The 24215-nt window shown below is 44.5% G+C and overlaps 1 protein-coding gene and 1 long non-coding RNA gene across 4 annotated transcripts in view; both read left to right on the top strand.

Moving 5' to 3' along the window:
* Window positions 1–1100: 1100 nt before the first annotated feature.
* On the top strand, window positions 1101–7716 carry LOC121593998. Its single transcript, XM_041916829.1, has 3 exons — window positions 1101–1312; window positions 1382–1525; window positions 1587–7716. Exon 3 carries the CDS (start codon window positions 2075–2077, stop codon window positions 7358–7360), a length of 5286 nt encoding a protein of 1761 aa, XP_041772763.1. The 5' UTR covers window positions 1101–1312; window positions 1382–1525; window positions 1587–2074; the 3' UTR covers window positions 7361–7716.
* A 12380-nt stretch (window positions 7717–20096) lies between these two features.
* LOC121593935 overlaps window positions 20097–24215 on the top strand; it is a 46130-nt gene continuing 42011 nt past the window's right edge. For all 3 annotated transcript variants that reach the window (XR_006004871.1, XR_006004869.1, XR_006004870.1), the window contains exon 1: window positions 20097–20175. This is a non-coding gene — a long non-coding RNA (uncharacterized LOC121593935). The remainder of the gene's footprint in view (window positions 20176–24215) is intronic.

Below are 24215 nucleotides of genomic sequence, written 5' to 3'. Positions count from 1 at the left end.
TAAAGAAATTTAAAGACTCAAAAGTGACATCGAAAGAGGGATGGTTAATGGTTACACCATACATGACAACTTGGTATTTCGTAAGCTTGAAAATGGAAGATAGCAGTTTCGCGTTCCCAGTGACGTGATTAATAATGTAATAAGAAGTACTCATGAAAGTATAGGTCATCTTGGGGTGGATATATGCTGTACTCAGATAAGTAATAACTATTGGTTTCCATTGATGAAAATTCGAGTGGAAAATTTCATTAAAAAAATATCTAAAATGCATAATTTACTCTGCACCAGCCCGAAAAAATAATCGAAATCTACATAGTATACCCAAAATTCCACTACCATTTGATACGATACACATTGATCACCTAGGACCTCTACCATCTTTGCAGTAAAAAAAAAAAAAATACATCCTTGTTGTCGTTGATGCATTTACAGAGTTTACAAAATTATATCCAACAACTAATACTAGTAGTCGAGAGGTTTGTAATGCTCTTAACCACAATCTTTTTAATAGGCATGCATTTTGAAACCGTTCTTGTGACAGACAAGTTTCGTTAATTTTTTTCTTTCGTTAAAGCTTTGTCAAAGCCTTTGTCGATGTGTCAAAATGTTCAAAATCAAAATAAAAAAACGTAAACAAGTTTAATTAAGATATGATACGCAAGCTAACAACAATCCTTGTTTTAAAAATCGAAATGATTTTCTCCCACTTCGAAAGTGACGATAGCAGCAGTGAAGAAGAAACAACGGTAGATCTGGCCAAACAGCGCCGACTGCTTCGAAGTGTTTTCGAGCCGTTACAGCTTTCTAACCAAGCGTGAGTTAAGCATGCGGCTCATTTGTGCAAACTGTGTTAAACATGTGTGGTTGTTCTTATCAGATTTAAGAAAAATTTTCGTGTGGCGAAGGAAATTTTCCTTGACATTCTGGCGAGATCGAGCCCAAGTTCCCACCGGTTAAGGGAAAGGGGCTTAAGCCAAATGAAATTTTGGCTGCTGTTCTGCGATTTCTAGCTGAAGGCAGCTACCAAAATGGAACAGGAAATGATTATAAAATAGCTATTACCCAGCCTACTTTCTCGGTAGCCTTTGCAAAGTGCCTGAACATAATCGAAGAAACTCTTGGGAACAAATGGATCTCTTTAGCAATTGAACTAAATGAGCAACAAGATGCACGACGATACTTCTTCTCAAAAAGTGGCATCCCTGGTGTAGTGATGTGTGTTGATGGAACACACATAAAAATTATTGCACCAGTGGACGATTACGATCAGCATTTTAACCGGAAGGGCTATTACAGCCTAAACGCGATGATTGTAAGTAAAGCTTTCAGTTTTTTTGTCTTATGTTGTGTACTTCAATATTATTTTCCTTCGTACCGATAGATTTGCGTCCATCTCATGAAAATTCGGTATGTGAATGCCAAATTCGGAGGAGCCAATTACGATTAACATATTTGGAATGTAAGTAGAATGGACAACTTTTTCGAAACAAAACATCGAAGCGGATAACTGCATTCAAGATACTAGGTAATACATTAAACCATCCTACGGGTATTTGTTTATGTAAATAATCTTTAAATTCCCACAGGTGATGCTGGATACCCGTCAAAACCGTGGTTAATAACACCGAAACGTATTCCTGCTTCTCAACACACCAAAAGCTGCTGTTACGGCAAGCGTAATGGTAACGCGTCATCCTTAGTACGTCTAGCGTAAGGTAGAGGGCGCTTTCCAGTAAATTGACTACGTGTAAAAAGAACTTAATCATAATTCTATTACGCAGTGCAAACTGCTGTAGATCGGTATCGTGCAGCTCGAATTCCCGCAAGTGCAGCTCGAATTCCCGCAAGTGCAGCTCGAATTCCCGAATTCTGCAGTATATAAGCGAGTGTTTTTCCTGAATAAATTTAGTCAAGTTCCAGAGTTCAAAGCAACAACATCGTGTCTTCATCATTTTCAAAACTTCCTCTTCATCATTAACATTTGGTCCTTCGAACCGGATTAGTGTGCAAGTGATCCACAGTTCGCGTTTAGGGAAGTTTGTGAAAAGTAAAGTTTGTGTTAGAAAGTGAAACTATGCCCGTTGACCATTCTCCCGTCAAAGAAGTGGTTCCAGCGGCCAACGACATGGAGGAAAGCCAAAGTTCCACCGTCAGAGAATTTGGCTCCGTTCCAGACGTCACCAAATTGAACCGTCAACGCACTCACCTGGAGTGGCAGCTTGACCGTCTAGAACAGATGTTCGTCAAACACAGCACCGACGTTCACTCGCTGAAAACCATATCAGACCGAGTGAAGGTGCTTGCTTTGGACTACAAACAATGGTACGACTCGATCTTGGACGTTGTGAGCGACGACCAGGCTCAGGAGGCAATCGAGCGATATGGCGTGTTCGACGACAGGGTATTCGAGTTAAGCAAAAACATTGATTACCAGTTAGCATCGCAGATCCCATTGCCTACAACACCAATCCCAGTTTTCGGCAGTGAACAGAAACCCACGACAGTCCCGGTGCGTGCAAGACTTCCCGAAATTGTGCTACCACATTTCGACGGAAATATTCGCGACTGGCCTGCCTTCCGTGACGCGTTTCAATCACTGATACATTCGTCAGAACAGCTGACCGAATGTGACAAACTACATTACCTTGCTGCGTCGCTAACGAAGGACGCACGCGCGGTGATCGACGCTTTGGAAATTACATCCAAAAACTACGACGTAGCCTGGAAGCTGTTGTCTGAACGCTACGAGAACAAGTACCTCATCGTCAAAACCACCGTTGAGGCGTTATTCAGCATATCACCGCTGAGGAGAGAATGTGCAGATTCTCTAAGCCGACTTGTCGACGATTTCGAGCGTAACCTACGAATGCTCGAAAAGGAAGGCGAGAAACCAGATGCATGGAGCACGCTGCTGGTGTTCAGGCTAAGTTCGCTGCTGGATCCAACAACCCTGCGTCATTGGGAGCTTCACCGGAAGTCTACGACCATCCCAACGTACAAAGACTTAGTGCAATTCGTCCGCAACCATTGCCATGTACTGAAGTCTTTCTCCAAGCCAGCCAGCGGAGCCAGAACCGGAGACACCATGCGCAGCAACCCTCGAGTGCAAACCATCCATGCTGCGACCAGTGCTGTGAATAGTGTTGCGTACAATGAAAAGTGCAAATTGTGCGGTGTTTCAAAACATTCAGTGTTCCGGTGTGAATTGATCAACAATATGAGTGTTGCAGATAGAAAGCAACTAGTGCAGTCGAAAGGATTGTGCTTCAACTGCCTTTCTCCAGCTCATCGTTTACGACAGTGTACATCAAGCGGATGCAAGATCTGCCAACAACGGCATCATACGTTGCTGCATGAAGCAGCACCAGCAACTGAGGCGTCGGATGCTCCAGCCACGAGTTCGATCTGTCCTCCTCAGTCCCTTACCCACTGTTCCATCCAGATCGAAAACAGTGTTGTGTTGCTGCAAACCGTGCTGGTCCAAGTAGAGGACAATCACGGACGATGTCATCTAGCACGTGCCTTGCTGGATTCCGGAGCACAACTCAACATCGTTACCGAGCGCCTTACTCAACGGCTGGGTGTGGCGAAACGGCGAGAGAATCATCGCATCGGAGGAATTGGAGAAGTTTCCGTGACGTCACAACATTCGGCTGTGTTAAGGATCCATTCTTTAGACAGCGAATACACAGCGTCCGGCAAGTTCCACGTATTCAGCAAGCTCACTCGTGAGCTCCCATCAAGCCGTATCAACACAAGCAGCTGGCAGATTCCTCATCAAGTTCAGCTGGCCGATCCTTCGTTTCACCGTCCTGGCCCGATCGACCTCATCATCGGCGCAGAGCTGTACTGCGACGTCGTTAAGGAAGGACTCATCAAGCTATCCCACGAAAGAGTGACACTCCAAAACACTGCTTTTGGTTGGGTGATAGCAGGTAGAGTCAATGTTCATGCACCATCACCATCTTCATCCATCGTTGGACACGTCTGCAGTACGAGCATCGAAGAGCAGCTGAGCAAATTCTGGGAGTTGGAGTCATGCCGAGCTACCAGCACATTATCCATCGAGGAGAGCAACTGTGAAAAACAGTTCGCAGCCACCACCACCAGAGACACCGACGGTCGATTCATCGTGCAGCTACCGAAACGAGAGGACAAGCTGGCTCGTCTTGGGGATTCGAAAGGGATAGCCACACGCCGGTTCCTTGCCTTGGAACGTCGGCTATCCTCGAATGCCTCATTGAAGACAGCTTATACTCAATTCATCGAGGAGTACGCAGAACTTCAGCACATGACAGAAGTAGCCGAGAGCGATGCTACAACTTCATCACCATCATACTATCTCCCACATCACTGCATCGTGCGACCAGATAGTACCACCACTAAACTCCGGGTAGTGTTCGACGCTTCGTTTGCATCAGACACCGGAACATCTTTAAACGATGCACTGATGATCGGACCCACTATCCAAGACGACCTGATGTCCATTCTATTGCGGTTTAGAATGTCGAAATTTGCCCTGGTAGCAGACATCGAGAAGATGTACCGGCAAATCAACATAGCTGCCATCGATCGTCCGCTGCAACGAATCCTGTGGCGAAATTCTCCAACCGAGCCGATACGAACGTTCCAGCTCAACACCGTCACCTACGGCACATCATGTGCTCCGTATTTGGCCACCAAAACCCTGCAAGTGCTATCTCAGGTCGGAGCTAGCACCCACCCCGAAGCAGCAACCATCCTCGGACGAGACTTCTACATGGACGACATGCTGACCGGCGTAAATAACATTCCCGAGGGTCAACGAGTATGTCAGCAACTCATCGATCTCCTGGCTTCTGGTAGATTCTGCTTGCGGAAATGGGCCACCAACAACAAGCAGATCTTCGAACATCTGCCCCAGCATCTGCAAGATGAAAGGACGATTCTCAACTTGGATGCGAAGTCACCGATCATCAAGACACTCGGACTGAAGTGGAACGTTTCCACCGACGCCTTTGTGTTCAACATCCCACGCTGGAACGCAGACAACATCATCACCAAACGAAACGCGCTTTCGGATGTCGCGAAACTGTTTGACCCAATCGGACTGGTTGGACCAGTTATCATCCAAGCCAAGCTGTTCCTTCAAGAGCTGTGGAGATGTCAGATCGCCTGGGACGAGCCGTTGACACCAGCACTACAAAACCGATGGCTCCTGTTTCGCGAGAAGTTGGCCATGCTGCAAACGATCCACATTCCACGCTGGCTCTTAACCGATCAACGAGCAACGAATCTACAAATGCATTGCTTTTGTGATGCATCCGAGAAGGCATACGGAGCGGCGATTTACCTGCGTGCGACCAACCCCGATGGACGTGTGACAACCAACCTCATCACTGCAAAATCCAAAGTGGCACCACTAGCAGACTCCCGTAAGCAAAAGCGTGTTTGCTTACCCCGACTGGAGCTTTCTGCAGCACTGCTACTGGCACACTCGTACGAGAAGGTGTCAGAAGCCTTGAAGCTTCAGGTCGAGACCATCTTTTGGTCTGACTCAACCATCGTCCTGCATTGGTTGTCTGCAACTCCGTCACGCTGGAAAACCTTCATTGCTAACCGGGTGTCCGAGATCCAACACATCACTCACGGAAAGGAGTGGAGACACGTACCCGGAACGGACAATCCTGCGGACATCATCTCTCGAGGAATGGATGCGGATCAGCTGGAAAATTCAAACCTTTGGTGGCACGGACCAGACTGGCTGGCGCAACCATCAGAGGAATGGCCGAACACTCATCAACCTCGACAGGAAGAATTCACCACAGACGAATTGGAGGAGCGACCAATCTGCATGGCTGCACAATTCGTGGCTCCGAACGAACTTTTTAGCCTCCGTTCAACGTTCACCGGACTGCAACGTCTGGTTGCGTGGCTAAGAAGATTCCGACACAACACGAATCCTGCTAATCATCAACAACGCAGACTGGATCATCATCTCAGCTTGGAGGAACTAGCCGAATCTACACTGTGTCTAGTTCGCCTCGCTCAAGCTGAATCATTCCCAGAAGACATCAAACATCTATCGAAAGGCGATTCGGTCGGCAACAACTCACCTTTAAAACTACTAGCACCGTTTCTACAAGATGGCCTGCTACGAGTGGGCGGAAGATTGCGACATGCACCAATCCCGTTCGACCGAAAGCATCCGTACATCTTACCCGCCAACCATCCGCTGACGAATCAGATTGCAACCCTGTATCATCGGACCTATCAACATGCGAATCCACAACTACTGATAGCGAGCATGCGAGAACGATTTTGGCCACTGCGAGCAAAAAACTTGGCCAGAAGAATCGTCCACTCCTGCTACAAATGCTACCGTTGCCGCCCCACACCTGCGCAGCAACTCATGGGCGACCTTCCAACAGAGAGAGTTACACCAACGTCAACTTTCTTACACACCGGAGTCGACTTGTGTGGACCGATACACTATCGACATACATCTCGGAAGGCGCAACTCATCAAGGGCTACGTAGCGATATTCGTCTGTATGGCAGTGAAGGCTGTACACATCGAATTGGTAGCGGACCTGTCTACCAACGCTTTCCTTGCGGCACTTCGACGATTCATCGGACGACGCGGGAAACCGGCTCTCATCGAATGCGACAACGCTAGGAATTTCTTGGGCGCCTCCCGAGAAATTGCCTCCTTGTCCAAGCAATTCAACCACCAGTGGCAAACATCAGTGATTAAGTCCTGCATCGACGATGGCATCCAGTTCAAGTTCATCCCACCTCGCTCACCCAACTTTGGAGGTCTTTGGGAGGCGGCAGTGAAGTCTTTCAAAACACACTTCAAGCCAACCGTTGGGAACGCCATCCTCACGAGCGATGAACTCAACACGCTACTGATCCAGATTGAAGGATGCCTCAACTCTAGACCACTTACACCACTCTCCAATGACCCATCTGATTTAGAAGTGCTGACCCCAGGTCACTTCCTCATTCATCGCCCCATCGTATCCCTGGCCGAACCATCGCTGGAAAAGCTGCCGTTCAACCGTCTCGATCGCTGGCAAAAGGTGCAAGAGTTTGTCCGTCGACTATGGAAACGCTGGTCTACAGACTACTTGTCCGGACTACAGCAGAGAACCAAGTGGACCAAGCAGAAGGACAACGTGAAGCTGGATACCATGGTGCTGCTGAAGGAGGACGGTCTACCTCCATCGAAATGGTGTCTTGGCCGCGTCACGCAGATCATCAAGGGAGCTGACGACAACATCCGAGTGGTCATCGTCAAAACGAAAGATGGAGACTTCAAGCGTTCCATCTCTAAAATCTGCGTTCTTCCCACCGACGAGCCATCAAGTTCATCCTAGTTGAATTAGATAATTCAACGCGGGGGAGTATGTTACGGCAAGCGTAATGGTAACGCGTCATCCTTAGTACGTCTAGCGTAAGGTAGAGGGCGCTTTCCAGTAAATTGACTACGTGTAAAAAGAACTTAATCATAATTCTATTACGCAGTGCAAACTGCTGTAGATCGGTATCGTGCAGCTCGAATTCCCGCAAGTGCAGCTCGAATTCCCGCAAGTGCAGCTCGAATTCCCGAATTCTGCAGTATATAAGCGAGTGTTTTTCCTGAATAAATTTAGTCAAGTTCCAGAGTTCAAAGCAACAACATCGTGTCTTCATCATTTTCAAAACTTCCTCTTCATCATTAACAGCTGCCTTTAATAAAAACCATGCTTTAGGTAGGGAAATAGTGGAGCGTACGATCGGGTTGCTCAAAAATAGATTTAGATGTTTGTTAGGTGCTCGACAGTTGGTACACCCCGGTAAAAGCAACTCAAATAACGAACGTATGTTGCATCTTACACAACATGTGTACTGCGTATGGAATGGAAGAGCCAAGCTCAGATGAATAAAAGGCAATACAACTAAGTTGGCGATTGAGTTCTTTTTTTTTTATTTTTTATTCACCACAAAAGTTCACATCGCAAAATGCATCACAGTTCAGCTGAGCAATAAAATTAAACATAAACTAACGACTAAAAACTTAAAGAAAATGAAATTTTTTTAAATCAATTGTCAGGCATTCCACAGCCTCTTTCAGCGCTGCTGTTGCGTTATTTATTGCGCCAGCTAACCTTCGTTAGAGCGGCGGTGGATTCTTTTTGCACCTGTATGTTGCGCTACATGAGCTGTAGCAGCTCTTCGTTTTGGCGCAACACCGCTTCGGTGTTTCTGCGCTTTTGGCTTCGTTTCTGTCGAGCTTTGGTTACCACCGGGTTTTGCTGCTCGTTATTTGCCATCTCGCTATATGGCTGCTCGTTGTCGATGTTTGACTCATTATTGTTAATCGTCAACAATTGGTTGTTGTTGTTGTTGCTGTCCATCGTGCCAAGCTGATCGCTGAAAGAACGGCCAGAGTTGCCTTCTATTGTGGCCTTTAAGTTGGTCAAATCAGTAACTCGTTCCTCCACGTCGTTTAAGGGCCGTTGATGGAACGGCCCGCCACCAGTAGCCAACAACGACGCTTTATTTACTCGCAGCTTTTTTTTGACGGCACATTTTTAATCGAACCATACCTGTAAAAACAGCCAACGAAAATTAAAAGCAAAATGTATATAAGTATTGTTGCTCTTTTAATCTTACCCGCTTCCACGTTGCACTCGTTCGTATTGGCTGTCCAAGGGCGTTAAGATGCTCGGCCATTTTTTCCCAAAAAGCGTCCTGGTCACCTTTGAACATCCCTCTAGCGATGTTGGGCACATCTTCCAACTTGTCGACCATTTTTTGGTACTGTATTCTGGTTGTGCGGGCGTCTTTGTTATTCCTAAAAGTGTATGCAGAATTAGATGAGATAATACATGAGCATATAATTTTGGTTGTTGAAGCAGGCACTAAAGAAGTTGCTGGAATCCATTGCTGTTGAACGCAAACCGGGTGCGCGAGCTCCTCATCTTTCGACTACCATCGAACAACAGCAGAGGAAGGAAATACCAGCAGCTTCTTAAGTCAAAACAGCAGCACGTTCCCAGTATCTCCAGTATATCGCCATTTGTATAAATATGGCGGTACACATATTTTTGTTTTAAATGATAAAATTTGATTATTTCTGAAATAAAATACTTACATTTTGTCGTGAAAGCAAATGCAACAACTCTGACCGACACAACACAACAACAAACAATCTGAGATTGGCGCCTTTCCGTGACAAGCCCGTAGCCACGACAAGCCGCAAGCACGTAGCCCCAGTTACGATCGCTACAGCCATTGATGCTGATAAAAGGCTGAATAATGCTCGTGTTGACCTTCCAAAATTAGAGCGACTGATTTTATCTTTTGATAATTCTTTTGATTGTTCGGACTATTCATCCATTGACGATGCCACAGAAGCTTTTTGTGAGTTCATGAGATCTGCTATATGTGAATGCACTCCTGTTAAAATTCCTCGTCGTGGGCCACCATGGGCTGATCGCACACTGAATGCATTAAAAAAAAACAAAAAGAAAAGCCTATTCTGATCAACGAGTAGAACGAAATAGCACGTCACGTCTTTACTACAACAGAGTTCATTGTCTCTATTGCCGATATAATAGATCCTGTCACCGAAGTTATTTGAAACAAACTGCACGTTCCCTCTGCAAGAACCCTAGGCGCTTTTGGAGTTATATGGACAAAAAACGAAAATCTACTGGGCTATCAAACATTATACGTTATGACGGTGACAGTGCCTGTTCCCTGCCAAAAATGTGTAAATTGTTTGCCTTGCGCTTCAAGGACAACTTCGCTTCGCTAACTACTGGTCCAGTAGATGTGACCGATGCTCTCTCTAACATACCTGTTGGTGCACTGCTCCCTATGCTACCAGTCATCACTGTTGATACGATCACCTCTGCCATCAAACGTGTCAAATCCTAAAATACCCCTGGCCCAGATGGTATACCGGCCGTTATCCTAAAGTGGTGTGCTTCTGCGCTTGCTCCCTCGCTGATGAAGATTTTTAAGGATTCTCTGAGATGTGGAACCTTTCCTGCCACTTGGAAATCTTCCTGGATGACACCCATCTACAAGAAGGGCTGTAAGAATGATGCTGTAAACTATCGTGGCATAACCTCACTCAGCGTGTGTGCAAAGGTGTTAGAAATGCTAATCTACGAGCCATTGTTGCAACTATATTAGTGTGAATCAACATGGTTTTGTACCCAGGCGATCTACAACGACTAATCTACTAGAATTTGTTAGCAAATGCCATAAATTTATCGATACCGGTTTACAACTAGATGCTATTTATACGGCTATCAAGGCAGCATTTGACAGTGTATCGCACTCCATCTTGCTAGCGAAACTCGACTTACTTGGTCTCCCAAACCCTATGATAATGTGGCTTAGATCGTACCTTACAGATTGTCAATATTCTGTGAAGTTAGGCCCGTACATGTCAAGTCCAGTGCATGCATATTTTGGAGTCCCGCAGGGCAGCAACCTGGGTCCTTTGCTGTTCCTTCTTTTCATCAACGACGCGACGTTGATCCTTCCGGCTGATAATCATCTATTTTACGCAGATGACGCGAAAATTTTTCGTGTTATTCGTGAACCAGAAGACCACGTCCGACTGCAAACTTCCGTGCATGAGTTCCAGTGTTGGTGCAACCGTAATGCTTTATCCCTATGCACAGATAAATGTGAAGCCATCACTTTCAGTCGTTCTCGCTGCCCATCTTTGTATGAATATGCGCTTGATGGACTATCTTTGGCGCCAAAACAATGTGTAAAGGATCTAGGTGTTTTGCTCGATACAAAACTATCATTTAAGGATCAGCTGGATCACGTAGTAGCCAGCAGCAATAGAATGCTAGAACAAGTTATCAATATGACTCGCGAGCTTAATGATATACCTTGCACCAAGGCGCTCTATTGCTCACTTATCCGGTCGTTGATGGAATATGCAAATATCGTATGGTGGCCAACTGCAGCGCGTCCGTTAGCTCGATTGGAATCAATCCAGCGCAAAATTACACGATTTGGACTTCGCTCATTGAACCTAAGTCTCGATTACCAGACTAGGTGTTTACTACTCGGGCTACCCACCCTAAGTGAGCGAATACGAAAAGCCAGGTTCTCGTTCATCACGGGACTTCTCGACGGCCGTATTGACTCTCCGTCACTACTGGCTGCCATCAACCAGTACGTTCCGGACTCGGGCAATGTTGGCCCTCGACGACCGTAGAACGATGACTTTTGAATATTGTTAAGAAAGGCGAGAATGCATGTAAATACTGCAATCACATCGTGTGTTAGCTTCTACACGTGCGATCAGATATATTCGTTTTTTTATTACTCTATCATACAATGCTGTCTCTATTCAACCTTTTGTCCGGAGCCGTTATTTCGAAGCCGTTGATTCGTAGCCGGCTCCGGAGCCGTTGAATCGGTGTCGTGAGTGCAGAGCCGTTAATCCAGAGCCGGTTACGGAGCTGTTGGTGCGGAGCCGTGGGTACAGAACCGGCTACGGGAAAAAGTCGGAGCCGTTAGTCCGGAGCTGTTTCCGGAGCCGTTGGTGCGCTCCGAAACGCCCATCACTACTATGCATTGCGTCTTCTAACCCAAAGAGGTTCAAGGCCTAGAAGACGGCACCGCGCAGCATACGGAGGAAGATTATTGCGATCCTGCCAGGGAAGTAGGCGTAGGGCATATCTCGTGAGCTTACGTTGAATCTCCTCAAGTCGAGCAATTGAAGAAGCGGTAGTTGGGCTCCAGACTACGCACGAATATTCCAGAACCGAACGAACGATGCAGTTGTACACAAATTTGATGCACATGGGGTTGCGGAATTCATTAGTAGTCCGGATAACCACGCCAAGTAATTGATTTCCTCTGGCTACAACGTCATCGATATGCTGTTTAAAGTTCAAACTAGAGTCAAGCAGAACGCCCAGGTCTTTGGCATGATTTTGTCGATTAACTGCAGTGCCGTCCATGAAGTAGGTCCCAGTGACTGGGCTCCTGCATCGACTAAAAGACACACAGTAGCATTTCTCGATGCAGATAGTCAGTCCGTTACGCATGCAGATAGTCAGTTCGTAAAAATTTTTGCGTCGTCGGCAAACAGACTGAAGGCCGGGCTACATTGATCGTACTCACAAGCGTAATTTTGATTTTCACTAGCGCATCTGGCGGCGGCTGACCGAAGCATTTTGCCAAACAATTTGGAGCAGCTCCAGAAAATACGTTATTTTTCCATGTTTTTTACTTAAATCGGAGGAGAAAAGTTTTGTAAAACGTAGATACACATGTTTTGCACGCATTGCATCCATTTTTGCAATGGAAAACGATGGAAAAACTACTTAATTTTGAGATCCGGCATGACTATTTCCTCGATGACCAAAAAAAGCTTCCACTAGCCGCCGCCAGATGCGCTAGTGAAAATCAAAATTACGCTTGCGAGTACGATCAATGTAGCCCGGCCTTGATACTGTCGGGAGGTAAAGCCAGGGTAACATCGTTGATAAACAATATGAAGAGAAGCGGGCCAATATTGCTTCCTTGTGGCACACCCGAGCTGCTGACTATTTCTTTGGACATGTGCTTATCAATTTTCACGATGTATGTGCGATTAATTAGGTAAGACTTAAGCCACTGTACGAGCGAGCTGGGAACTCCTAGCTTATCGAGTTTAGCGAGAAGAATTGCGTGCGGAAGAGAGTCGAATGCTGCTTTCAGATCTGTATAAATTGCATCGACTTGAGCTCCGGCATCAATTTGGCTAGTGCAATAGGTTACAAATTCAACCAGGTTCGTGGTAGTCGCCTTTTTTGGCACGAATCCATGTTGATACGGGCTTAGGTAGCTGCGGCATGCATGTAGCAGATTTTTGTATATCACTTGTTCGAACACCTTGGCAATGGCACACAAAGATGTAATACCCCGGTAGTTGAGTTGATCTGTCCTGTCGCCCTTTTTGTAAATAGGAACCATCCAAGATTTCCTCCATGTTTTGGGAAAGTAGCCATTGGCTAGCGATGCATTGAACAATTTTGCAAGGATAGGTGCTACTGTCGTTTGACAGCGTTTCAGCACGGTAGAAGGAATTCCGTTGGGTCCAGGAGCGAAGGAAGGCTTTAGTTGCGCTAGGGCAGATAAAACGATCTCACTGTCGATGAAAGGAGTGCTCATGTTAATTGCACCAGCCGGAGTGTTGACGAGAGCAGCATCAATGGTATCGGTATCATTCATGGCCGGTGAAAAGCAATCTGCGAAGCGATCCGCGCCGAGATTGCACATTTCATTAGTGTTGGCACTTGTTGCTCCTTTGTATGTAATGGATTTCGGTGTATGCGTGGATTTTGTTTTGATCTTGTAGAAGCGCCAAAACGAGTCAGGCCACCTGCAGAGGTTACGTTGAATTTTACTCAAATATCTGCGATATCGAAGCCTGTTATAGCTGCAGTATAAAGAATGCGTGTCAAAGTAGATCGAGCGAGATCTTTGGCAGCGGCGCTTTTGGTAGTGACGATAAGCAGCTCTTTTTACACGTTTGAGTCGTTTGAGTGTGCGGCCCGCCCAGGGGGGTTAGGTTTAGGACGCTGAACTGGGACGCATACAACAAAGGCTTGCAGCATGAAGGACGAGATTGAACATACTGCTTCGTCAAGTGAAACAAAATTCGAACAATGAAAGCTATTGTTAAACATTGATATCATGTCGTTCAGTTTCATATAGTCAGCTTTAGCAAAGTTATAACGATAAAATGCGGTTGTCGTCGAGTTTTGTCGAGTGGTCGAATTGCGTCGGGTCGACGAGTTAATACGTATATTGAAGTCGAACGCCGGGTGATAGGAGTCAAGAGGTACAAGCGGAACAACACTTGGAAAGACAGGCGAACACAATTTAGCTGCAGCATTGTTAGCGTAGAGCAGGTCAAGCATGCGTCCGTGCGAATTATTGATGTGATTAAGTTGCACTAATCTGTTAAATTTAAATCCATCCACAAAGGTGTTGTTGGCCAGTGAGCGCGCAGTTGGTTCATAGTGCGTGATTGATGAGTATGCTGGCGAGGACGAAGGATCAGCTGTGGACCAGCTTATGCTAGGCTGATTGAAATCGCCAATAACAAACAGCAGATCCGAAGGCTTCAGTGTGAGAGTGAAGCCGCTGATACAATCATGTGGAGAGCGAAGAGTCGATATCTCGGAGCTAAGCTGCGGTGGAATGTATACTACCATGACGTACAGATGTGCGTTATTGCAGGTGACGCGCACACAAATATACTCGCGAGAACGATCACGGGAAGGTAATTCTATCGACTCGTATGCGTTAGAAACGGCTAGCAAAACACCACCACCGCGAGAGCTAGAGCCGCTGAGAGAGCGACCATAGCGGTAAACAGAGAAGTTGTTGTTGGAGAGAAGAGCAGATGGAATGTAGTCAACAAGCCAAGTTTCCGTGAGGGCGATGAGGTCGAAGTCAGCCTCCGATACAGCTAGGTGAAATTCTTTTGTTTTAGTGCGCAAACCTCTAACGTTTTGATAATAGCAGCTTAAATACTCAGCGGTAGCGTTGTCATTGTGGCGGTTGGATAAAGGGGGTATACGGTAAGTCAAATGAGCTGCGTTGTCAGAGCATGAGGCTTGGCGTGTTTGTTGCGTGCAATGAGCGGAACTTCGTCTAGTTGAGAAAAAAGCGATCGATTGTAGACTGGTGCAGGTGCGGAGAAGAAGCGCGGTGGTTTTGGGGCGGTCCAGAAACAAGTGTTGAGATGGGTGTTTCCAAGGTATCATTCACCGGGGGGTGACTCTGTTGTGATGATGTTGTTTCAGGACCAGGTGGAGTAGACGTGCGTGCTGCTAAACGGTGAGTCGTTGTTGGTGTGCGTGTGGTGTAGCGGTGATCAGTACTAGTAGCTGGTGTGCGTGTTGTAAAGCGGTTTCGGGTGGCTATAGGAGATGAGGTTTGGTGGTCGTGTTGACGGGATGGAAAAAACTCACGTACACCGATACCGACTGGCCAAGTGGATGGTGTGAGTGCCGCATCTCGAAGGATAGCCGGGACTCTCACTTTGAATGAAAGCCAATTCATACTGTCCACACTAACCCCTCTTCTCAGCAGGCAATACGCTATAACGTCATCGGTGGCTAAGCGACGCTTTACAGAAGCGACCACTTGTTCCACAGTGACGGCTGTTGATAAGCGGGATAGGCGGATCCAGATCCTATCTGTGAATGGCTCACGAGGTGCAGCTTGAAGCGGTGATGATAACGGATCGGTTCCCACCAGTTCATGCGGTTGTGTAGGTGCCGGCTGGACGGCAATCGTGGTATTGGTGTATGCGTTTGGCGATGACGCGGCACAAAGGATGTTACCGCGATTGTTTACAATTCTGTTTACACCAGGAGATGCTGAATCCTCGATTACGCGCCTCCGCTTTCTACCCGTAGCCGGTCGAGGATCAGGATTCCGAATGTGAGGCGTGGATGCAGTTTGAAGGAGGGTAAAACCTCTGCGATCTTCGGCGACAATAGGCTCAACGAGCTTGCCGATAGCTGCTACAGCTGAGGTGAGGGCGGCTTGGAAACCGACCTGGGCGCCTATTTCTTTTAACGAACGGCAGCGTGGATTTTTAAGAATGTTAGTGCAGCCAATGCAGCTCCAGTGCAGGTCGACATTGGACAATACTGCGTCAATCAGCTCGAGGGGCAATTTGCAACAGTCGCGGTGGAACGTAGCGTCACAATATGCACAACTGATGATGCAGCCGGTGGCCTCTAGCAGTTCAGCACACGAGAAGCAAATAGCCGCCATCACGAAATCACGCGTAATCACAGCACAACACTGCTAAGCCGAGCAGGAAAAAACAGCAGGAAACCACAGTTGCGGTGCAACTAAACAATTCGCCAACACGAACGATGATGTGAAGCAGTTTAATAGTCCGTAGAATAGGCAACAATGCGATGCGACGCAGAAAACACAAGAAAATTACTGAAAAATCACGGAGCGCGACGAAAGTGCGGCCGAACAGTTAAACGTCAAACGTCCTTTTTCAAATCAATAACAAGCGTGCATTTATTGGCTAATTATTGGCTATTATAGAGTTAATGCCTTTTACCATTTTTATTTATTACTTTGAATATGTAAAATAAAAAAATAGTACTCAAATCATATCCAAAACCCATTTTTTCCTTTTACATTTTTTTAACTTACGGTTTTGACGATATTTCTTCAATCTTTCGTCGCGTCTAAAAACAAAATCGCAGCAAAAGCGAACCACCGTGAACGATCAATTTCATTTGCTCCTGAAAATAAGATATTAGATGTCTATTGCTGTTAGATATTGTTATTACTTTCTCTTACAAATACATACCAGATCCAGTTACCATGCTGAGGTTCAATTTTGAGCGATACTTCCGGTAAATGGATTGGAACGATGCCCAGCTCATCGATCGGTCCAATCATCATTTCTGTGATGAAAATTTTTATATTCGGCATGTTGCCGATTCCACATCGCCTCACGCCGAAAAATGCAATCGATGAACCAAAGCACAACCTCATCGCTCATGTAGATCGACTGAAAAAAAAAAACATTTTTGTGAAAATATTGGGAACAGTTAATTGGCATCCAATTGCTAGCACAATATAAATCATTAGTGTGCGATTCGTTTATTTACGGCACCAGAATGCACTTTGCCAGCTTAACAATTACGGTAACTCACAACAACTTCTTCGCTTATACGTGCCAGCTTACGCTTCTAGCAATACCACTGCTGCGAAAATATAGCTTAATCACGCACTCGCTGGCCTTACTGAAATCTAGAGACTGATCTCCTCCTTTGACCAATCTTTTCAATAGTTTAACTATACATTCGACCGTGTCTTGAACTTTTTCACTGAGTTCATGAGAACCTCGTTGCGGAATTGTGCTCCATTTAAAAAGACCCATCGCGGACCGCCGTGGGTGGACCGCACCTTGCTAAAAAAAGCGAAACCAGCTGCCACAGCAATTTCTTTAAATAAGTCAGCTCGAGAGAGCCATCTTCGACTAAAAGCCATCCTGGCTGAGTTTTTCTCTTGGTGCAAACGTAACGCACAAAGTCAAGAACTTCCGCGCAGTTCAATTATACGCTTGACAGTCAGAATCTCGAAAGAGTATACTCTGTCAAGGATCTAGGCGTCTTCCTACAAGTTGATAGATGTAGTTGACTAGTTGCTGGATGCAGTTGACTCCTTTGTATGGTCATAAACATGACGCGCGCTCTTTGTTCCTGTGTGTTATAAGACACTGCCCTGCGCATTTATCAAACCGCTGCTGGATGGCTGGCTACACTAGCAATGATTGGTTGAGCGCATCTCCTTGAGCCATTGCACGGCTAGATTAAACGGAAAGCAACGCGCTTCGCCCTCCGTAATTGGACTCAATGTCTCAACTACTAGACTAGCTGTTTGCTGCGTGGAATCTCGCATCTCGCCAAACGTTTACAGCATGCCCGATTGGCATTTATCACCGCGAATTTAGAAAAACGTTTAGAAAACCGGAACCATCGACAGTCCTGTGCAGCTTTAGTGGATTCACTTCTATGCTCCTGCTAGAACATTCCGTTGTGGCCTGATGCTGGTGGTCGCTGAAACCCGAACATCTTTTGGTTCTTGCAATCCGCAACTTTGTATTTGCCTGTTAACCCGCCTGTCATCTTTTTATCTGTTGACTATCCAAATCAATTGAACGATCTCTACGAGGCTGAAATGACGACAGCGGAGTTGGGAGTTGAAGCAGAGTTTGAAAATGTTTTTTTCACTCGCTGCTGCTTCATCATAATAACAGAATAATAACAGAATAAGAACAGAATTTTCCTGGCGCTAAACCCCAGAAATACTGCATATGAGTATCTTTGCGATGCAGTAACTGGGAGAGCAATCGCGGAAAAGTGACTGTTTGAATGTTGTATATATCTGTTTATTTCCGACCGTAGATTTCTTGAAATGTATATCCTATCAAATCATGATGCAGTGGTCGAGGTTATGTATGTATACTCAATGTTTATTTTTTTAGCAATGTTCCGAATGTCTTCAACCTGGATGTGATTTACCGAATTTTCAAAAATGTACGGAAAATTCAACCCCGAATTACGTCTTCTATGTTCAAAATGATATTGAAATCACCTGAAATTATATTTTTTTATAAAAATGTCTTAAGTGGTGCGTTACCATGTGTTCAAAAAAGCTTTCTCTCGCATATCTGTTCTAGTGTTGGGAGATTCTGGATTCGGAAGATTCGACTATTCAACCCCTGGAAAGATTCGATTGGATCGGATCCCGTTTGTAGGATTTGAATTCCTAAAAGATTCCTTCGCGATTGATATTTGATAGCGATTCGATTGAGATTAGGATTCGTGTGCAATTCGATAGGGATTCTGATAGGAATTGGGATTGCGATACGATTGGGATTCTGATTGGAAATTTGATTGCGTTTCGATTGGAATTCGGATTGCGATTCGTTTGGGATTCGATTGGGATTGGGATTCTGATTGGGATTGCGATTGAAATAAGGGGCTGTTCCCGAGATACGCTATTGTAGCATATCTGCCATATTGTAAACCACACTATCAGCTATAGATACATTGTAACACACTTCGGAAAGCCAAATCATACTATTGCAACACATTCATTCATATTACATCAGCAAATCAATCCACACCATAGCAACATACCCAGACCATACCGTCCATAGAAAAACCATTGAAACACAAAAACAACCGAAACGCGCAACATAAGCGCAAATCAAGCGTTACTGCAGCAAAGTGGACAAACAGATAACACATCCCGCTGCGCAAATCGATCAAACACTTCTCAACCTTTCGCTCAATGTAGCTAGAGAACAGGAAACAATAATGATAAAGCGAGGTGAAAAGATGGGGAAGAGTGGAAGGAGGGGAGAAAGAGAACGTGGGTGTGAACTTTTTTTCGGTCACTATCATTTTTGCGCCATCACGGTCGTGTACCGGAGCTTTTTTGTCAGAAAGAGATAAACACATACAGCGCGCTCTTTCGAACGACCGTAAACGCTTCAATCGATCAAGAGCTTCGATCGGTTCTTCGGACGTTTCTGCTCGCTTTCTCGATCGGTTTCGGCGGAAAGCGAGCTAGAAATTGAGCTCATGAACTGCTCGATATTGTTGTGCAGGATAGAAATTTATCGCTAAAAGCGTAGTGTAGGCAAAGATCGACGAATGCACCCGTTTTTAGCTAGAACAGTTTATACTTTCCAAAACCTTCGTAAAAACACTAAAAGCGCAGCATAGGCACATAATGACAGACACGTCACTCCGATACAATGTATAAATTGCACCTCACCGTATCAATAGACGATGCGCAATCTCAGATTGCGCATATATTTACCTGCCAAAAAGATTTATCGTTTCCGCGAAGCCAACCCTGACCTATAAACATCATTTGTATGCGTTGAGTTGTTTTGTTTTGGCTTTCGCCACAATTGAGCGAGTTAATTCGTGAGCAGTTTCATTTTCCAGCCATGAGTGATGATTTATCAAACAACGATCATAATTACAACCGGCGTCTTTGGCGAAACCGTCGGTGGTGGTTGAGACTAGTTTTCTTCCGCAGAAGACAGGATGGAAATCGTCTGTTGGACGACATCAAGGCCGAAATGGTAAACAACGATACGATAAAACATTTTATGCGGATGAAACACGAAGATTTCGATCGTCTTTATGCCTTGGTTGGTCCAGAAATAAGCCACATGGATACAAATATGCGAGAAGCGATCACGGCCCAAGAAAGGCTTGTAATAACATTTCGGTATTTGGCGACGGGGGAGACATTTGCAAGTTTGCAATACTTGTTTCGCGCAGGTATGTTTTGTTTTTTTTTCTTGTTTCGGCGGTCCGATTGGAGACGGTAGCGGCGTCGGTATTTTCCATGGCAGCACCGTGGCAGGATCGAATCTCATTCAAACCGTCCTCCCGTACTCAGGACTGATTAAACTTTTTTGGACAAAAGCAAGTGAAGAGAAGTCAGCAATCGAAAACCATGCAAGAGCCGAATGTTGAACAAATTAAAATGACATGTTCGGATTATAATGAGTATTGTATAATTTTAGGTTTCTAAATCGTCGATTGCCAAAATTGTGAAGGATGTGTGTGCTTGTTTAAATAAACATTTGCGGAGCTATGTAAAGGTATGTTTTTGTAAATATTTTTATTATTTTTTATTATGTTGGAGATCCCACTGCAGCATCGTCTACCGCAAACGATTTGTGGCATCTCTGTTGCTCGGGAGGTAAATGGTTTAACCATGCCCCCACCCACTGGCCAAACATGGAGAAATAATTTTCCATCGCTGAGGTTGGTGCTGGGCTTGTGCTGGGGTTTGTGCTGGGGATGGTGCTGGAGTTGTTTGTGCCCGGATTGGTGCTGGGGTCGGTGCTGGGGTTTGTGCTGGGGATGGTGCAAGAGTTGTTTTTGCCCGGATTGGTGCTGGGGTCGGTGCTGGAGTTGGTGCTGGAGTTGTTGGTGCTGGGGTTGGTGCTGGAGTTGTTGGTGCTCGGATTGGTGCTGGGGTCGGTGCTGGGGTTTGTGCTGGGGTTGGTGCTGGGGTTGGTGCTGTGGTTGGTGCGGTGGTTGGTGCTGGAGTTGTTGGTGCTGGGATTGTTGGTAGCGGCGGAATTGAGAAATAGGAACAAGAAGGGATTGGGTGGACTTGGGTGGAGGTGTGAGGTTCTAGGTCGTCATCGAACTGAAAAGAGAGATAAAAAAAAAATGAGATAGCATAATCAAAAAGTTATAAAATAAATAAGGTTGCATTGATATCCAACGACGAGCAATACATATGAGTTAAATTAATTATATATTTCATAAATTTATCTTTGTATGTGTTATTATCCTTTAAGATGCCGTCCACAGCAGAAAAATGGAAGGAGAAATAAAAAAAACTTGAACAAACGTGGAATTTTCCGCATGCAATTGGGTCCATCGATGGAAAACACGTACAAGTGGAAAAGCCAAGTAATAGTGGATCAGAGTATTACAACTATCAACATTATTTCAGCATTGTATTACTTGCGGTAGTAGATGCCGATTACAACTTTTTACATGCAGATATTGGAGGAAAAGGTGGAATATCTGACGGAGGTGTGTTTAAAAACACACGCTTGTACCAGAGGCTGGAAAACAACCGTTTGAACGTTCCGGAACCTGAACAACTGCGAGTACCTTACTTTCTTTTAGTCGAAAGCGTTTGCTTTTACCAGGTTCTGCATTCGACCATTTGGAGGCATGCATGCGGAAGGGACAGTTGAAAGAGTTTTCAACAAACGTCACTCTCGTGCTCGAATGATCGTTGAAAATGTGTTCGGGATTTTAGCCAACCGTTTCCGAATTTTTAAAAGCCCTCTTCTGCTAGAGCCAGAAGAAGCTAAAACGGTTATTATGACAACAATATATCTTCATAATTTTCTTCGACAGAGTGCTTCACGCAATACATACACTCGCCCTTCATCTTTTAACAGGGTCGTGACATTGGCGTTTTGTAGAAGGCGAGAGAGCTCCAACTACAATGAGCGAACTACAAGGCATACCCTGTCGCACGCCAAACGACTTGTTGAATATACGTTTACACATTGCACATGATCTTAAGTATAATAACCAACTTAATCATTAATGCAATACAACTCTTTATATGTGCAATTTATTAAGCTTTATAATTAGTTATGAAATCGTAGAATGTGCGTAGATTATATGCAGTTACACATTATATGAATAATATGCTAACCCACGTCGTCGCTAGTACACTTGTACCTTTGCATTGTCCACCCACCATTGTTTAGATGAAAGAATGGTTCAACGTGAATCACGCTTGGCAAGTTATTCAGAAAAAAACGATTTATTTGCGATCGTTTTAGAAACACCACATCAGCACATGTGTATTGTAGTTTCCTACGCGTATGATTCAGGCTCCTGTATTAAGAATTATTTGTTTTGAACGCTCAATCAGTGGTTCTATGCTTGTTGGTTTTTTTTCAAAAATGAATTCCTTTGTGAGTATAATGAAACATGAACTAGCAACAGAAGTACTAATACAACTTTTTTGTTATACTCATTCCACAAAAGCTTCACGTGTTGAGCAAAACAAAATACCGTATGAAATAAAATTTGATAGTAACGCGCTACAGAGCTTATCAAATTTAAAAACATTGGCGTAAACGTCCTACGCGAACATGTCGACAGACTTTCAATGCTTAATTCAGTACAACGCAGCTGGGAGTCCTTGCTATTCGGGAACGGTCCATATGAGGCTTCAACCCATGACGGGCATGTTGTTGCCGTGCCACAGGACCGCCCTTAACACGCAGTAAAATATAAAATTTACAGATAAATAAAAAAACAACTTACCGTATCGAGCTGCGTGCCGTCCTTCATGGTATCATCGAGGAACCTCATCGCGTCGAAGGTGAACCATCTTGGCTGGAAAACGACCTCAGCCGCTACGAATGATAAAATTATGTCATTGAACACTTTAATATTATTTTAAATTTGATTAGTACCTGCTCCGCTTTGCTGACTTTTACGCAGCTTGGACTTATATGTCCGGTAGCTGGTCAGCAGCTTCCTCCACTGGTAACTGGCCTCTTCGACGGTAAGTTCCAAGATTCCACCAATCTCGGTCCACGCATCCCTACGCCGAATTCCGTTCTTGTAAAAATCCGACGGCTTTTGCCATAAAGCAGGCCGTCTTTCCACCTCGGCAATTAGCCGAAGGCTTTGCTCAACGTTCTGGAAGCAAATCAATAATAAAAAACTATTAATCTCGACTCAATTACTTATCATTCACCATCCCCATGACCCCGTTATTATGTTGATGGCCTGGAAGATGCAGCAGTTTTCTTCCATTATCAGTCCTCTAACTCGAAAGAGCTGTAATATAAAATAATTAAATACACAAAAACGTTCCTGTAAAAATAAGAAACTTTTTTTTATCGCAACGGCAACAGCAATAGCTTCCATTGTAGCAGTTGGGTTAGAGGTTGCAGCAACAATGATGCAGGAAAACAGGGCCAGAAGAAATAGTTGATTTTCCGGATTAGATGAAATATTTCCTGTTGGAAGAAGACCAAAACCGCATAACCTAGATTCCAGGATTCCAAATCATTATTCGTGTATGCGGACTAATAAGAAACACAACATCCCGTGGTACAGCCAGGTTAGTTCTCAAAGAGCTGCAATGTACAAATAAAACATTTCAGTTCAATGGTATATTCCTGTAAAAATAAAAACTAGCTAGGTACATAAAATTAGTACAATTTTTACAATTTACAATTGTTACAATTTACTATTTTTACTATTTAAATTTATTACAATTTTTGCAATCTACAAATTTTATAATGTGACTCTTTTACAATCTACAACTTTTACCATTGTTTTGAACAAACTGCAAAGCAGCTGTCGTTTAAAAAATCGCCGGTAGCTGGAGAAGCAGCAGAGGTGATGTTTGTTCCAAGCCGTAAAATAATCGAAATTGAATAATAATTCAATCGTTGCCCATATTTCTAAATTTCCTGAGTAAAACCGCATACACAAATCACAAACACTGAACATATATCATTTAAGGAAAAATAAAGCTACAAAAAAACACCCAAGCATTGCTTGCACTACAAAAACACCGGTATAAAAAACAGAATGATAATTTATTTACCAATTTTACATAGTTCCGGCGATTCGGCACGTTCGGCGATTCGTTCTCCATGGCTGAAATCAAAATGTAATTAGATTTTTGGCTCAAAAATCAACGCTCATCTCATATTTTTTTCGTTTCAATACCTACCGCTATATGTAAACAAACGTACAGACGGTCCCCGAGGTACACGGTACCTCTTATACGCGGTTTTCCAAATTTGACAGTTCTATGAGCAAATTGTACTGATTTGACACATCCATTGTGAAATACCAAATAATTTCCGTATGGAACGAATGTAAAATACCATTTAAAAAGGTTTAAACTGTTAAACTCAGTAGAAACATATAAAATAATTAATTTGGTAGCTAAAACCACCCCCTACTTGCAAAATTACACGAAAATTAGTGATGTATTGGCTGAAAATTACGAGATTCGACTTACGCGGAAATTCGAGATATGCGGTATATTTCGTCCGTTTTCGATTTCCATTAACCATGTATCACGGGGACCACCTGTGCTGTGTTGTCCGCCGATAGTTGATTTGTT

This window comes from Anopheles merus, chromosome 2L (genome assembly GCF_017562075.2).
Source record: "Anopheles merus strain MAF chromosome 2L, AmerM5.1, whole genome shotgun sequence".
Lineage (NCBI taxonomy): Eukaryota > Metazoa > Arthropoda > Insecta > Diptera > Culicidae > Anopheles > Anopheles merus.
Note: the sequence above shows the minus strand (reverse complement) of the source record. Positions and strands in the feature narration are given on the sequence as shown.

Coding starts and splice junctions, on each gene's coding strand:
- LOC121593998 (XM_041916829.1), top strand. CDS start 2,075: ATGCCCGTTGACCATTCTCCCGTCAAAGAAGTGGTTCCAGCGGCCAAC.